The sequence below is a fragment of the Vigna radiata genome, chromosome 8 (assembly GCF_000741045.1).
Source record: "Vigna radiata var. radiata cultivar VC1973A chromosome 8, Vradiata_ver6, whole genome shotgun sequence".
Lineage (NCBI taxonomy): Eukaryota > Viridiplantae > Streptophyta > Magnoliopsida > Fabales > Fabaceae > Vigna > Vigna radiata.
The window spans coordinates 44899562-44914631 of NC_028358.1; the positions used below are offsets into that span (position 1 = coordinate 44899562).

Consider the following 15070-nt stretch of genomic DNA (forward strand, 5'->3'; position numbering starts at 1 on the left):
AGAGTAGAGGAAGGTCCTCGTCTATAATTTTGGAGTTTAAACATAGACAGATTGGGGGATTGACCTTGCATAGTGTTGGGGATGGGCCAGCTGAACTATGCATTTGCAAAGACGACCAATAGCTAGACAATTATACATATCCGGATGAGCCTTAAGTATTTGATGCATGATTCGATTGTATTGCCTTGCTTTCCAATATCCTAACCACTGCCTCTAGCTTTCCAAGATCTAAAATTAATTTTTAATCTAAAATTATATATTTTATTATAGAATCTAATATATTTTAATATTTAATTTGATTTGATAGAGATAAAATAGTTTATTTAAATTTTATTTTATTAGTTTTAGGTTTAATAATAATTAGTTTGATTTGATAAAGATAGAATAGGTAATTATGATTTTAGGTTGAGATGTCAAAACGAGTAAATCGATTCGACCCGGCCTGTCAATACCCAATTTTGTCTATGTGACTAAATAATATATTTCTTTTTTTGTTTTACATTTCTTACTTTATTTTATATCTTTTATCATTTTAATTTTGTTTTTATTATTTTATTTCGCTTTATATTATTTAATCTCTTTTTTTTCTTTCTTTTTTTCATTAGTTTTTTTTTTTATTTTTTAGAGTTATTTCATTTTTATTTGTTTACGTTAGTTTCCTTTAGCTAATTTTTATCTTCTGTTAATTTAATTTTTTATGTTGAAAGTTGTAGAAAACAAAACAAAAAAAAATCTAAAAAGAAAAGAAAAAAAAAGAAAAAAAAAAGAGAAAAAATCACAAAAGCAACTCTGCTTTCCTTTTCGTTTTTTCACGCCCTATCTCCTTTTGGTGCAAATCTTTGGTTGTTGTGCCATGCATGCACCTACGATCTTTAGCTGGCTCACTTGAAAGAGGAAATACAGCAGTAGGGTGACTTGGCTGGGTGCACAAAACAACCATTCCACACTGTAGCGTGCGAGCATGAAAGATAGTGGAAGAGCGGCAGAGTGATTTCAGTCGCCTTTGGCTGAGAGAGAGAAAAAAAAAAAAAAAAAAAACAAAAACGCATCTCCAAGTTATGAGAGGGCAGTCTGAGTATTGAAAAAACTCTCAACATCACCATTCACTCTGCTCAACAGAATCCACTTCCTCCATTCACATATACAGATTCAAAAAAAAAAACCTCCAACACCCAACCACATTGCCCTTTCACTCCCAATCATTCACCTCCACCATCATTCTAACTCTTCTCCTCATTTCTCTGTCAATACTAACAACTCATATTCACCCATCGCCATAACCATCATCGATCACTCACCTCTAACACCTCTCCATTGCAGCTTGAGCATTGGAGACTCACCTTGAACACCCGACCATCACCGCTTAGGAAAGATTTCTTGACTCCTCTCATATCTAGCACCAACAATAATTTTGTATCATAAAGAAGGTCCAAGGTCAAATAGCTAAAAAAGCAAAGTGGAGAAAGCACAAGGTCAGAAAGTTAAAAAAGAAATACTTGCTAGAAATTACAGAGAGGAGAGGATATACGGGCAAGAGGTAAGCTCCCAGTCTAAAAAACTTTCATTATCCACATGCTTAAATGTTCATGTTATTGGGTTGTAGACTGCCGTCATTTTGCCTGTATTAGATGATTTATGTTTCTGGTTCTGGTTTCACTCTATATCCTTGTTCGCTGTGATCATGTATGTATCTCCTTCCTGTTGCTGATACAAATACCATGCCGAGAGCACATGTCCTCCTTGACCATTATTTAGCCCTTTCCCCAACTCCCATCGGATACATTCATAGAATTTGTTCAACTGTTTACCAGTAAGCCAGCCAAAGCAAAAATCTAAATTCATCATCTTTTTCTTGTTCTGACTGGCACCATCTTCTTGGCCTATTATGGTCTTCCACGGTGCTATACCCTTCTCCAAGCGCATCTCTTCAACCTACACTATCCAGAAAACACCTGAGAATGAAACCAATCCGCCCTTTTTTAATCTTAGGACCATGTTTCACCTGCGATCAAAACAAACAAACAAACAAAATCACGAATCCCAGGCCAATACACTCAAAGCTTGTCCTTGGAAACAACCCACCTTATCCCATCGCCTTAAAAATACATCATCAACTATCACTCTCTTACTCGCACTCATACTCATATGCACACAACACACCGTTTCCAATCCCATAGACGAAGCATTAAACAATAGACGAAGCATCAAACAATAAAAAAACTAATCAATAAATGGTATTAAAAAAAAACGTTTTCGTCCTCGGCATCCGCTGTGAACATTGCTGGGAATATCTGGCGTTTGAGAGAAAAGGAATAAACCCTCGAATGGAGAGGAAGGAAAGCAGCGCTGAAGGCGCCGGTGATGAAGCGAATTCCGGCGAAGACAGCGGTGGCCAACTTTGTCGACGGTAGCCGGTTTCGCCCGTGGTGGTGGAAGTTTGTCACAGAGGAGGAACGGTTTTTCTCTCTCACGCGCGGACAGGTCCTGTTGTTGATGGGTGTCGACGGCGACGTCTGGGGGCGAGCGGCGACGGCTTCGGCGGTGAGATGCATCGCCAGCGCGACTTTGGTTCGCGGTCTGAGCGACGGCGACGATGCAAGGTGGAAGGCGAGCTCTTCCCTTGCACGGGAAAAGGGGCAAGGAAGATGAAGGGGATCCGAGGCCGAAGACAGCGGCGGCCCTAGTGGCGCGTCGCCGGCGATGTTTCAGCCCTGTAGGAAGGTCTCTCGTGGTGGCCGTTCGAACGGAGGCTGGCGGAGCCGCATGCGCGTGAATCGTGGAGGAGGAAGGTTTCCTTCTTCTTTCTCGAAATAGACCCTGATGGGTTTTCTGGCAAGTGATGAAATGGGATAGGAAGGAAAGAACCCCTAAAAGTTTCTGCTGAAACCCTTGGGCCAGGCTGCTGGGCTCCGTTTTCTTTTTATTTTTTTTAATTAAAACAGGAGAAAATCTCTCTTTCCCATCCGCACACCCCTTTTCTCATTCTCGCACCCCTCCGCATCTTCTTTTGATTGGGCCTCGAGCCCTTTTATTAAATTTGACAACCCTCAATAAGGGTTTAGGCCTTGAGCCTACTTCTACTTTGGCACGCACCCCCTCTTATAACTTTCCACCCTCATCTTATTTGGGTTCAGGCCCAATCTATATATAAAAGGAAAAATAGTTTGGACACCCTCTTTTCTTATTTAAGTACCTCCACACCTTTTTATCTACTTATTATTTTGTTTTTTTATTTATCATCTTACTTTTTATTTTATTTTATCTTTCTTTTTTCTCTTTTTTCTGCTTTAGATATCGTCTACTTTTTAAGTATATAAATATTGAAAACTACAAAAATATTTTTAAAAGTTTAAGCACATGGCGTTGTGCTAAAACCTTTTTTCCTTCCATTCTAAAAAAATACCTTTTAAAAGATTAAAGCACGACCGTTCGTGTATGCCTTGTACTAAACGCCTTTTTCTCTTCTTTTTACAAAAATAATAAAATTATGTTTTAAAAGGTTAGAGTACACGTGCGATCGTTCGTGCAGGCCTTGTGTTAAAATCTTTCCCCTCTTTTTATATAAAAATACAAAAATATAAACATTTTCAAACAAACAAACAATCTTTCAGCTAGAACTACATAGACTTGATTTCTCGTTCTATATGAGAATATGTAGGTCAATCCTCGTCAAGAACAAAAAATTAAAAAATATATATTTTTTTCTTTAAAGTTTTAACTTTCAGGATAATTCAACATTTTGAAACCCACATCACAATTCGTGTATCTAATTCAAGGTACTGCCTTAGGGCAGACATTGTAGGGTGTTAATACCTTCCCTACACGTAACCGACTCCCGAATCCAAAATCTGAGTTTTGTGGATCTTGCCTTATCATTTTATGGTTTTTTCGTAGTTTTCCATAATAAACTATGGTGGCGACTCCAATATCTTTTTTCAAAACGTGTTTCTTTTTTGGATCGTCGTCCCGTTGCGACTCCAGTTGCAACACGGCCCACCACGGGTTGGTCCCTTAGTGAATCACCCAACCCGACTCATTTATTAGCGAGCCAGAAAAATATGAACCCGGCTCGATCCACCACGGGTTGACTCACTAACCCATTTAATTAGATATTTTTTTAAATAAAAAAAATTATAAACTTTCTATACTCAAATTTAAACACATTTCACTCCCAAAAAATGATCTTAAATAGAAGACAATTCAAAATAATAATAAGAAGTACAATATAATCCAAATGTCATTCAAAAACAAACACAAAAAACATAAAAAAAACCTACTACTTGAAGAATTTTAGTGAAGAAGTGAGAGTGACAGCACCGTATATAAGATCCAGTTCCGTGAGAGTGATTTGTGAGAGCAGAAGTTACTTTTTTGGTATACACAGTGAGTGAAGAAAGTATTTTATTATTTAGGGTATCATAAATAAAATAATAAATTAAAAAAATAAAATTAGGTAGGTGGGTTGGCGGGCCAACCCGGGTTGAAATTTGACCCACAAAAAAAATTCAATTTTGACGGGTTGTGACCCATTTTGACGGCTCTAATTTTAGGTGTAGCAATACTTAGTTTGATTTGATAGAGATGAAATAGGAATAGCAGTAGAATATTATTTTATGATAGATTAAGGAGATTTTATTTGTATTTTCGTAATATTTTAATTATCATTTTTATTTAAAGTCCTCTAATTATCAATAAACAGTAGACTCAATTTTTAGAAAAATATTTGAGTGTGTATCTTGAGATTTTCCTAACACTTCTATGAACATGGCTTCTTTTCCTCCAAATTGACTCTGAAATTGCTTATCAACACTAAGCGTGAGAAGGTCCTTTTCGCAGAAACATCAAAATCAGTTGTAGACTTTCTCTTTAACCTGCTCTGCTTGCCCATTGTTATTGTTAGAAGGATTTTCAACAAGAATCAAATGATTGGTAGCTTAGGCAATCTCTATGAAAGTGTTGAGAATCTGGATGAAACTTACATGCAACCAGACCAGGATAAGGATCTAGTGTTGAAACCAAGTGCCCCCATGTCTTCACGAATCTCTGGTCTTCTTCCTTTAGTTAATGACACTTCTTCAAAAAACTCCGTGGATGTGTTCTACTGGTGCCACAATCACTATGGTCATGTCACATGTGATAACACCACTCATTGTCCTACTTGTAGGGCATCTATAAACTCACAATTGATTTTTATTGGTAAAAAGGTTGCAAATGAAATTTCTGCCAACAAGAGTGGTTTTGTGGAAGAGGTAGTAACTTACATAGTGATGGATGATCTGACAATTCAGCCCCTGTCAAACATTTCATTTGCTACTCTACTTAACAAATTCAACGTGAAAGATCTTGACGACTTGGAGGTAAAGGTGGTCAAGTTGGACATGAACCAGACAAGTTTTGTTTTTAAAATATGAAGATATCATTATCGCTCTTCAGGTTTAAAATATATGAATTTACTTCTAATTTAATATGCACAAAGTAAAGTGTTTCGTGGATCTCTTACATATTGCTGGAGTTTTGTTTTTTGTTTTTTTTACTGACAATGGATCATGGTTCAATAATTTCTTTTCTTCATATTGTACAGGGTGTGAATCATCTGAAGGCTTCTCTGCAGTACAAGGTGTGAAACCCTAAGCCGAAGAATGACTCTTGAGAAAAACATCAGTCAAAACCGTCTTTGATTGCAGAGAAGCCTTCAGAAGATTCACGCCCTATGAAGAAAATAAATTAATGAACCATGATGCATTATTATAGTTAAAGAAAATAAAAAAAAGAAAATTTCAAAATATGTGTAAGAGATTCATGAAACCCTTTACGCAGTGCATATTAAATTAGAAGTAAATTTAAGATATTTTAAACCTAAATAATAATTTCAAAACATGCCTGGTTCATGTCCAACTCGACCACCTTTTACTGCAAGACGCGAACTTCTTTCACGTTGAATTTGTTAAGTAGGGTAAGGCTTGATATGCTTGACATAGGCTGAATCACTAAATCATCCATCACCATATACGTTACCACTTCTTTCACAAAACCACCCTTGTCAGAAGAAATTTCATTTGCAACCTTTTCACCAACAAAAATCAATGGCGAGTTCATATACCCCCACAATAAGTAGGAAAACAGTGGTGTTATCACATGTGACGTGAGAAAAGTGACTGGGGCACCTGTAGAACACATTTGTGGAGTTTTTGGAAAAAGTGTCATTAACTGAAGGAAGAAGACCACAGATTTGTGAAGACATGGGATACTTGGTTTCAACAGTAGATCTTTATTGTGGTCTGGTTGTATGTAAGTTTCAACTATATTCTCAACACTTTCGTAGAGATTGCTTAAACTACCAACCATTTGATTCTTGTTAAGAATCTTTATGACAGTACCGATGGGCAAACAGAGCAAGCAATTTCAGAGTCAATTTAGAGGAAGATGTCATGCTAATAGATGAGGTGTTATGCTCTATTATAGGTCTTAACCTAAATGTGACTTTCGACAGCTATATATAAATAATGAAATTCATATATTTGTGATGAAATTGGAATTTGGATCGAGAGGTAGCCATTAGGTTGAGTCAAGGTTTTCTTTCATTGCTTATTAAATACTCCAGAAAGAAAATAAATGAATGAATCGATAAAGTAGTGTGCAAAATTTACTTGGACAGCGTAATCGTTTCTGTCTCTTGTAGTTGTTTTTCTATCTACAGTAACTTTTGTAGATAGCATTAATAAACTATATATCCTCACATTGATTAAACTTCATGTTTATTTTATTATGTCTGAAATTTTATTACTATGATTACTATTTTATTAAATATTATAAACTTTTTTCTTTAAAAAATTGATAAAATTAATAAATAAATTATAATTAATAACTATATTAAATTATATATTATATTATTTTAATAGCATAATAATAAATATGATATAAAAATATTAATTTAAATATAATAAAATTTTCAATTTTTCTTTTATTTTGAGTGAATTTCTTAAAGAAAAACTTTTTCAAAAATAAATTAAAACTTACCCATAAATCATAAATCAAGGTCATAGCTTGGTGTTGAATCAAGGTTTTCTTTCATTACTTCTTAACTACTCATGCAAGCGAAACGGAATGCATGAATGGCCAACAACGAAAAGAAATAATATCAATATCAATCAATAAATAGATAGGCCTGCAAATTTTAGTGTTATCATGCTAAGTGCCAAAATAAAAATATTTCGAATCATCCAAACACAGATATTTTTTAGAGATTGAGTTTTTAATCTATAAAAAAACTTATATTATTAATAAATTATATTTAATACTAGAATCAAATATTAGACTTTTGTATCTTCAAATTAATAATAAACCGTTGTAGTTATTAATTCAATCCGTATTAATTTAAAAGTTATTTATAATAATCTTTAAATGATAAAAAAAAAGTAGTAAAGATAAATTTAATATTATGATAAATAGTACCGTTACAGTTTGACAGAAATAAAAATGGTTCAGTTAAGTTTATTTGAACTAATTTTTTTAGTTAGTTTAATTTAAAGAAATTAGTTTTTGATTTTAAAAGTACATTTTATTACAATTTATTTTGCTCATCTCCAAAACTAGGTCATAAAAGGAAAAAAATAATTTTCAAAATTCTCCTCTCAATGGATTTAACCACACTTTGGAAGAAGAGAAATTGTTTCGTATATAAAAATTCATACCATCATACACCACACTCCAAACATGAAGTAAAAAATCACAATCCTCCTAAAGAAAATATAATCAAAGAGGACAGATAAATTTGAACATCAATTCTGGTTTCTCGGAAAAGAAAGTTTCTTCTAAAACTCACATATAAGATGCCAAAAAGTTGAGATTAAAGTATAGTTTAAATCCAACAAAATTGTAAGAAAAAAAATAATGTTTTTGAAAAAAAAAAATTATTTTCTACAAAAGGAGAAAACACCAACATGTGTAAGAGATTTACGAAATCTTTTATATTATGCATATTAAATGATATCAAAACATGTTTGGTTCATGTTCAACTGGACCATCTTTTTCTGCAAGGCGCCAACCTCTTTGACGTTGAATATGTTAAATAATGCTTGATATGTTTGACATGGGCTGAATCACTAAATCATCCATCACCATGTAAGGCACGACAACTTTCATATAATAAGTACAGTTGTTTCCATGGCAGCGAGTGGTGTTATCACATCTGACGTGACCATTGTGACATGGCAGCGAGTCTGCGGAAGAACTGTCCTTAACTGAAGGAATAAGGCCAGAGGTTTGTGAAGAAATGGAGGCACTTGGTTTCAACAGTATATCTTTATGCAAGGTTGGTTGCATGTAAGTTTTATCCAGATTTTCAACACTTTGATAGAGTTTGGCTAAGCAGCCAACCATTTGATTCTTGTTGAGAATCCTTATGACAATGCCAACGGACAAACAGAGCAAGTTAAAGAGAAAGTCTACAACCGCTTTTGATGTTTCTGCGAACAGGACTTTCTTACGCTTTGCGTCGATAAGCAATTTCAGAATTAATTTGGAGAAAGAATATGCCATGCTGATAGATGAAATGCTATGCTCTATTATAAGTGATTGTGGACATTTATATATAAATAATGAAATTGTGAGTTTGAAATTTGGAAAGTTTTTCTTTCGTTGCTTATAACCACTCCAAAAAGAAAATAAGTAAATGAATCAATAAAGTAGTGTGCAAAATTTAATGCGACAGCGTATCGTTTCTGTCTCTTTATGTATCTACAATCATTTTTCGTGACCTTTTGGAATGTTTATGTGAAAAACTTATTATTAACGAATATTAGAATTTCATTTACTCACGAAAAAAAGTATATATCTTAAGTTAGCATTTTATTAGGGATGTGTTATGATTTTCTCATTAAGTAATGGGTTAAAAGAATATTTTCAGACTTATGTTTTACATGTTGTAAAGGAGCAAACGTCCATATGTAAGTGTCTATGAACCCTAAAAGTATGTAACCTTCGTTAACAAAAATTATTGCCATAACTTACTGTTTACATCTCTAAAACTTAAAATTACTTCAAAACGTCCAAATTCTACGCGTAACAGTGACAAACTAGAAATATATATGGACAGAAAGATCTTCTTCCAGAGAATATTCAACATCCAAACTAGTTAAGAAATTTTGTAGGACACCAACTTAGGAGTATTCCGGATAAGATTCTCTTCTCTTTAGAAAATTTAAAAAAAAAAATCCCATAAACTATGAATAAAAAACAATTGACTTCAAATTTATAATACAATAAGGAAACATGGTGACTTTTTTTTTATGAAAATTTTAAAAAGATGAAGTCCACATAAATGACTTCTTTCTAAAATATTGATAAAAAGTCATTAAAAAGTGATGACAATTTTTAATTGAACTATACGGCGACTTCTTTATATAAAAATTCTAAGAAGTTATTAAGATTGATGACCACTTACTTTATAAAATAGTTAAAAGAAAAATTATTAAAAGTGATAATAATTTTCAATTAAATTAAAGTTATCATAATTCATGACCACTACTATGATGAAATTAAGCTTTCCGAGTTTATCAAACTTTTCTTCGTCCAACTTAATTTTATTGAGTTTACCACTCCGGCCAATCATCTTAACAAATTCTCTTTTCAAAAAATTTATTGAAAGTTTTACTCTTTTCTCTTTGACCACTTTTTTATTCCATGGTTTAAATTGATATTATGATGGTTGATGTGTCATTTTTTTATACAAATAAAAAATGTTACATATATATTATACTCAATTTAAAACGGAATAACAATTTGTTTGCCATCGCGCTTATAATTATTTGACCGTTTCAAACAAAAAAAGGAAGAGAATATTTTACGATAATAATTATAAAAATACTGTAATTATATAGTCCAAGACTACAATTCATGCATTGGTTATTGACTTAAAATAAGATATTACTCCATGTGAAACCCTATGGCGCAGAATGATTCTTGAGAAAAATATCTGTCAAAATCGTCTTCGACTGCAGAGAAGCCTTCAGAATATTCACACCCTATATAGATTATGAAGAAAAGAAATTAATAAACCATGATGATTATTAGTTAAATAAAACAAAACAATAAAAGAAATTAATGAACCATGATCCATTAAGTTAAAAAAAGAAAACTCCAACATATATGTAAGAGATTCACGAAACACTTTACTGTGCATATGAAATTAAAGTAAATTAAGATATTTTAAACCTGAAGAGAGATAATGATATATTCATATTTTAAGAACAAAACATACCTGTTTCATGTCCAACTCGACCACCTTTTCCTGCAAGACGCCAACTTCCTTGACGTTGAATTTGTTAAGTAGGGTAATGCTTGATATGCTTGACATGGGCTGAATTATTAAATCATCCATCACCATGTATGTTACTACTTCTTTTACAAAACCACTACTGTTGGCAGAAATTTCATTTGCAACCTTTTCACCAACAAAAGTCATTTGCGAGTTCATAGAACTGCCACAATAGCGATCAGGACAACGAGTGGTGTAATCACATGTGACGTGACCATAGTGATTTGGGCACCTGTAGAACACATTCGTAGAGTTTGTGGAATAACTATCCTTAACTGAAGGAAGAAGGCCAGAGATTTGTGAAGAAACGGAGGCACTTGGTTTCAACAGTATATCCTTATGCAGGGTTGGTTGCATGTAAGTTTCATCCAGATTTTCAACACTTTGATAGAGATTGGCTAAACAACCAACCATTTGATTCTTTTTGAGAATCCTTATGACAGTACCAATAGGCAAACAAAGCAAGTTGAAGAGAAAGTCTACAACCGTTTTTGATGCTTCTGCGAACAGCACCTTCTCACGCTTAGCGTCGATAAGCAATTTCAAAGTCAATTTGGAGGAAGAAGATGCCATGCTTTGATAGATGAGGTGTTATACTCTATTACAGGTTTTGACCTATATCTGATTGTCGATAGCTATATATATAAATAATGAAATTCATATTTGTGGTGAGTTTGGAATTTAGAAAGGATTTCTTTCATTGCTTATTAATACTCCAGAAAGAAAGTGAAACGGTATGCATGGCCAAGAACAAAGAAAAAAAGTGAATGAATCAATAAAGTAGTGCAAAATTTAATAGGACAGCGTAATCGTTTCTGTCTCTTTATATTTACAACGTCTAGTTGTTTTTCGTAACCTTTTTGAATGTTTGTATGATCTTTTGGATTTTATTTACTCACACAAAAACACAAAAAGTATATATCTTAAGTTAATATTTTATTAGGGACGATATGATTTTCTCATTAACTAATGGGTTAAAAGAATATTTAAGACGAAATTAGCGGCATTATATATATTTTTTACATGTTGTAAAGGATCAAACGTCCATATATGTAAGTATTTATGAACCCTAAATGTATGTAACCTTCATTTTTTTAACGTCTTATCATCGTTAGCAAATCTCAAATAAACGTCCAAATTCTACGCGTGACAGTGACAAACTAGAAATATATATGGACAGAAAGATTGATGAAAAGTGATTTCCTCTTATTCAACCAAATACTTTATTATATATATATATATATATATAGCAAGTTAAAATTTAAAAATATACTATATACTATGCTCACATTTTTGCGTATTTAACTTTTTTTCTTAGAGATTCCGAGTTTTGCTAAAAGGGGTTCAAAAGTTTCCTTTTTCGTATCAAACTAGCAAAGTTAACAAATATGCCCATGGTATTTCGTATCATACTCACATCCACCCTCGTTAAAGATGAAAGAAATGTAAAATGCTTTTTATTTTGGTTTATTGTCTCCCTAATCTTAAATAGGTCCCTTTTTTTTTTTCGGCTTCTCAATTGAATCCTTATTTTTGTAAAATTGAATCAAATAGGACATTTCCGTCAAATTGAGATGATGATTAGGAAGGGTAGACTGACAGTGTAGTTTTTTATTACCTGGTATTTCATTTTTCAATTCAAGAATAAAAAAATACAATTCAGTCACGTTTTTAATGCCACGTAATAAAAAACTACACGGTCAACATACCCTTCTTAACGACATCATCTCAATTTGACGGAAAAACCTTATTTGATTCAATTTTAAGAAAATAAGGACTTGATTGAGATGCCGATAAAGAAAGGGATCTGTTTGAGATTCTTAATTAAAATAGGACCTATTGAGACATTAAACCTTTTATTTTCAAAATAAATAAGAACAAAAGTGCATACACGAAAATAGGAATTGTATTTTCAAAACTACTGTCAAAATCACACATAACCTTTTTCAAGTAAAATTTTGTTATAGATCTTAATATTTAAATAAAATACAAATAATTAAAAACTCAATTTTCCTGCAAACTTAATAAGATTCCGAGTGAAGTAAATACTTTGCCATTAAATGTGTTCACCGAAATATTTATAATAAAGTATGATTAAAATTGAAAGTTGAGTTTTAAACTTCTAGAAATTAAAAAGTAAATTCCAATATAATTTTTACCACAAAGATATTAAAATTAAAAATTGTTGTAGGCATAGGGTGCTGTATATAACTACTAATCATGTATGTTTTTTATGTTGTTACTTCAAAATACATTCATTTTGATGTTTTAACAACGCAAGAGAATTACACAGCACTAAAACCAAAAAGAAAAAACTGGAATCGGATTTTTCAGTCTCTAAAGATTAAAATAAATATATAACGTAAAGAAGTTAAGTGAGTGCTGCAAAATTATTTCAAAAAGATCTCAATGGACGCGAAAATAAAAATTGATACCTATGAACCACTTTATTTTCCTCGCATTTTGTACGATTGAGTAAATAAATTTCAAACATAATGTTTTTATAACAATGATGTTCTTGAAAAAAACTTGTCAACACCATCTTTGACTCCGGAGAAGCCTTGAGCAAATCCCCACCCTGAGAAAAAAAGAATAAAATAAAAAACATGAATCAAAAAACTAAACTTTTCACAATTTACCTAACCATTAATCAGAAAGGAAAGAAATATTATGAAATTTGCATATGATAAAAAAAAAATCCATATTCGCTTGGTGGAATTTGTGAAACCAACATCTCTTAACAAAAAAAACCCATTCAAAACTCTTAACACATTAAATACTCATTAAAACTGTCAATTTATGATTAACCAACAAGATCTTAACTTTACAATGAGTTTGGAATTTGAATCAAGGTTTTCTTTAATTATAATATATATATATATATATATATATATATATATATATATATAAATATAAATATATATATATATATATATATATATATATAATTTTTTAAACTGATTTTATAATACTGAATTAGATTTAAACATTTTCAATAAATATTTAAGAATTTATGAACCATAAAAAAGACCACAATTTCATGCATTGAATATTGACTTAAAATAAGATATTAACTAGAATGTATTAAACCCTAAGTTAAAGAATGATTCTTGAGAAAAACATCAGTCAAAACTGTCTTCGACTGCAAAGAAGCCTTCAGAAGATTCACGCCCTATAATACAAAGAAAAGAAAATTAATGAATTATGTCCATTGTCAGTTAAAAAAAAAACTCCAGCATATATATATATATATATATATATATATATATATATATATATATATATATATATATATATATATATATATATATATATATATATATATATAAAAGAGATCCACAAAACACTTTACTCTGTGTATATTAAATTATAAGTAAATTCATATATTTTAAACCTGAAGAGAGATAATGATATCTTCATATTTTAAAAACAAAAACATGCCTGTTTCATGTCTAACTCGACCACCTTTTCCTGCAAGACGCCAACCTCTTTGACGTTGAATTTTTTAAGTAGCGTAATGCCTGATATAAATGACATCGGTTGAATCACTAAATCATCCATCACCATATACGTTACTACCTCTTGCACAAAACCACTCTTCTCGGCAGAAATTTCATTTGCAACCTTTTCACCAACAAAAATCATTTGCGAGTTCATAGATGTGCTACAAGTAGAACAACGAGTAGTGTTATCACATGTGACGTGATCATAGTGATGTGGGCACCGGTAGAATACATTCGTAGAGTCGTTGGAAGAACTCTTGGAAGAACTATCATTAACTGAAGGAAGAAGACCAGATATTAGTGAAGACATGGGGGCATTTGGTTTCAACAGTAGATCTTTATGTTGGTCTAGTTGCATGTAAGTTTCATCCAGATTTTCAACACTTTGATAGAGATTGCCTAAGCTACCAACCATTTGATTCTTGTTGAGAATCCTTATGATAGTAGCAATGGGCAAGCAAAGCAAGTTAAAGAAAGAGTCTATAACGAATTTTGATGTTTCTGCGAACAGAACCTTCTCACGCTTAGTGTCGATAAGCAATCTCAGAGTCAATTTGGAGGAAGAAGATGTCATGCTGATAGAAGTGTTAAGAAAATCTCAAGATACACACTTAAATATTTTTCTAAAAGTTGAGTCTACTGTTTATTAATAATGGAAGAACTTTAAATAGAAATGATAATTAAAATATTACGAAAATAAAAATAAAATCTGAAAATAAAATATTAACGGTCTTACAAATAAAATCTTCTTAATTTATCATAAAATAATATTCTACCTAATATTCCTATTTTATCTCTATCAAATCAAACTAAATATTATTGGACCTAAAACTAATAAAATAAGATTTAAACAAACTATTTTATCTATGTCAAATCAAATTATGTTATCTCTATCAAATCAAACTAAATATTACAATATATTAGATTCTATAATAAAATATATAATTTTAGATTAAAAATTAATTAAATTTTTTTAATAAAAAAATATATATTAACCTTCGTTCTAGTTTATTTAAAAGAGGAAAAAGATTGAGATTTTGGAAATTAAAATATTATTTACCACCACGAACTTTTTAAAGAATTTTTTTTTTAAAAATAAATTAAAACTTACCGATAAATCATGAATGAAGGTGATAGATAGCTCTGGTGTTGAATCCACCTTTTGTTTAATTGCTTCTTAACTACTCATGCGAGTGAGGATATATAACAAAAAGAAATAATATCAATCAATAAATAGACAGGCATGCAAAAT

At 31.7% G+C, this 15070-nt stretch overlaps 3 protein-coding genes across 3 annotated transcripts; all 3 read right to left on the minus strand.

The window, feature by feature from the left end:
* Window positions 1-690: 690 nt before the first annotated feature.
* Window positions 691-4888, minus strand: LOC111242294. The gene is made up of 4 exons (XM_022784846.1): window positions 4790-4888; window positions 2319-2973; window positions 1497-2002; window positions 691-1393 (listed from the first exon to the last, which is right to left on the minus strand). The coding sequence occupies exons 1-3, from the start codon at window positions 4886-4888 to the stop codon at window positions 1986-1988; spliced, it is 771 nt and encodes a 256-aa protein (XP_022640567.1). The 3' UTR covers window positions 691-1393; window positions 1497-1985.
* Window positions 4889-5907: 1019 nt separating this feature from the next.
* On the minus strand, window positions 5908-10888 carry LOC106770740. Its single transcript, XM_022784847.1, has 2 exons — window positions 10259-10888; window positions 5908-6063 (listed from the first exon to the last, which is right to left on the minus strand). Exons 1-2 carry the CDS (start codon window positions 10886-10888, stop codon window positions 5908-5910), a joined length of 786 nt encoding a protein of 261 aa, XP_022640568.1.
* A 2518-nt stretch (window positions 10889-13406) lies between these two features.
* On the minus strand, window positions 13407-14392 carry LOC106770741. The gene is made up of 2 exons (XM_014656533.1): window positions 13757-14392; window positions 13407-13487 (listed from the first exon to the last, which is right to left on the minus strand). Exons 1-2 carry the CDS (start codon window positions 14390-14392, stop codon window positions 13407-13409), a joined length of 717 nt encoding a protein of 238 aa, XP_014512019.1.
* Between the last annotated feature and the right edge of the window lie 678 nt (window positions 14393-15070).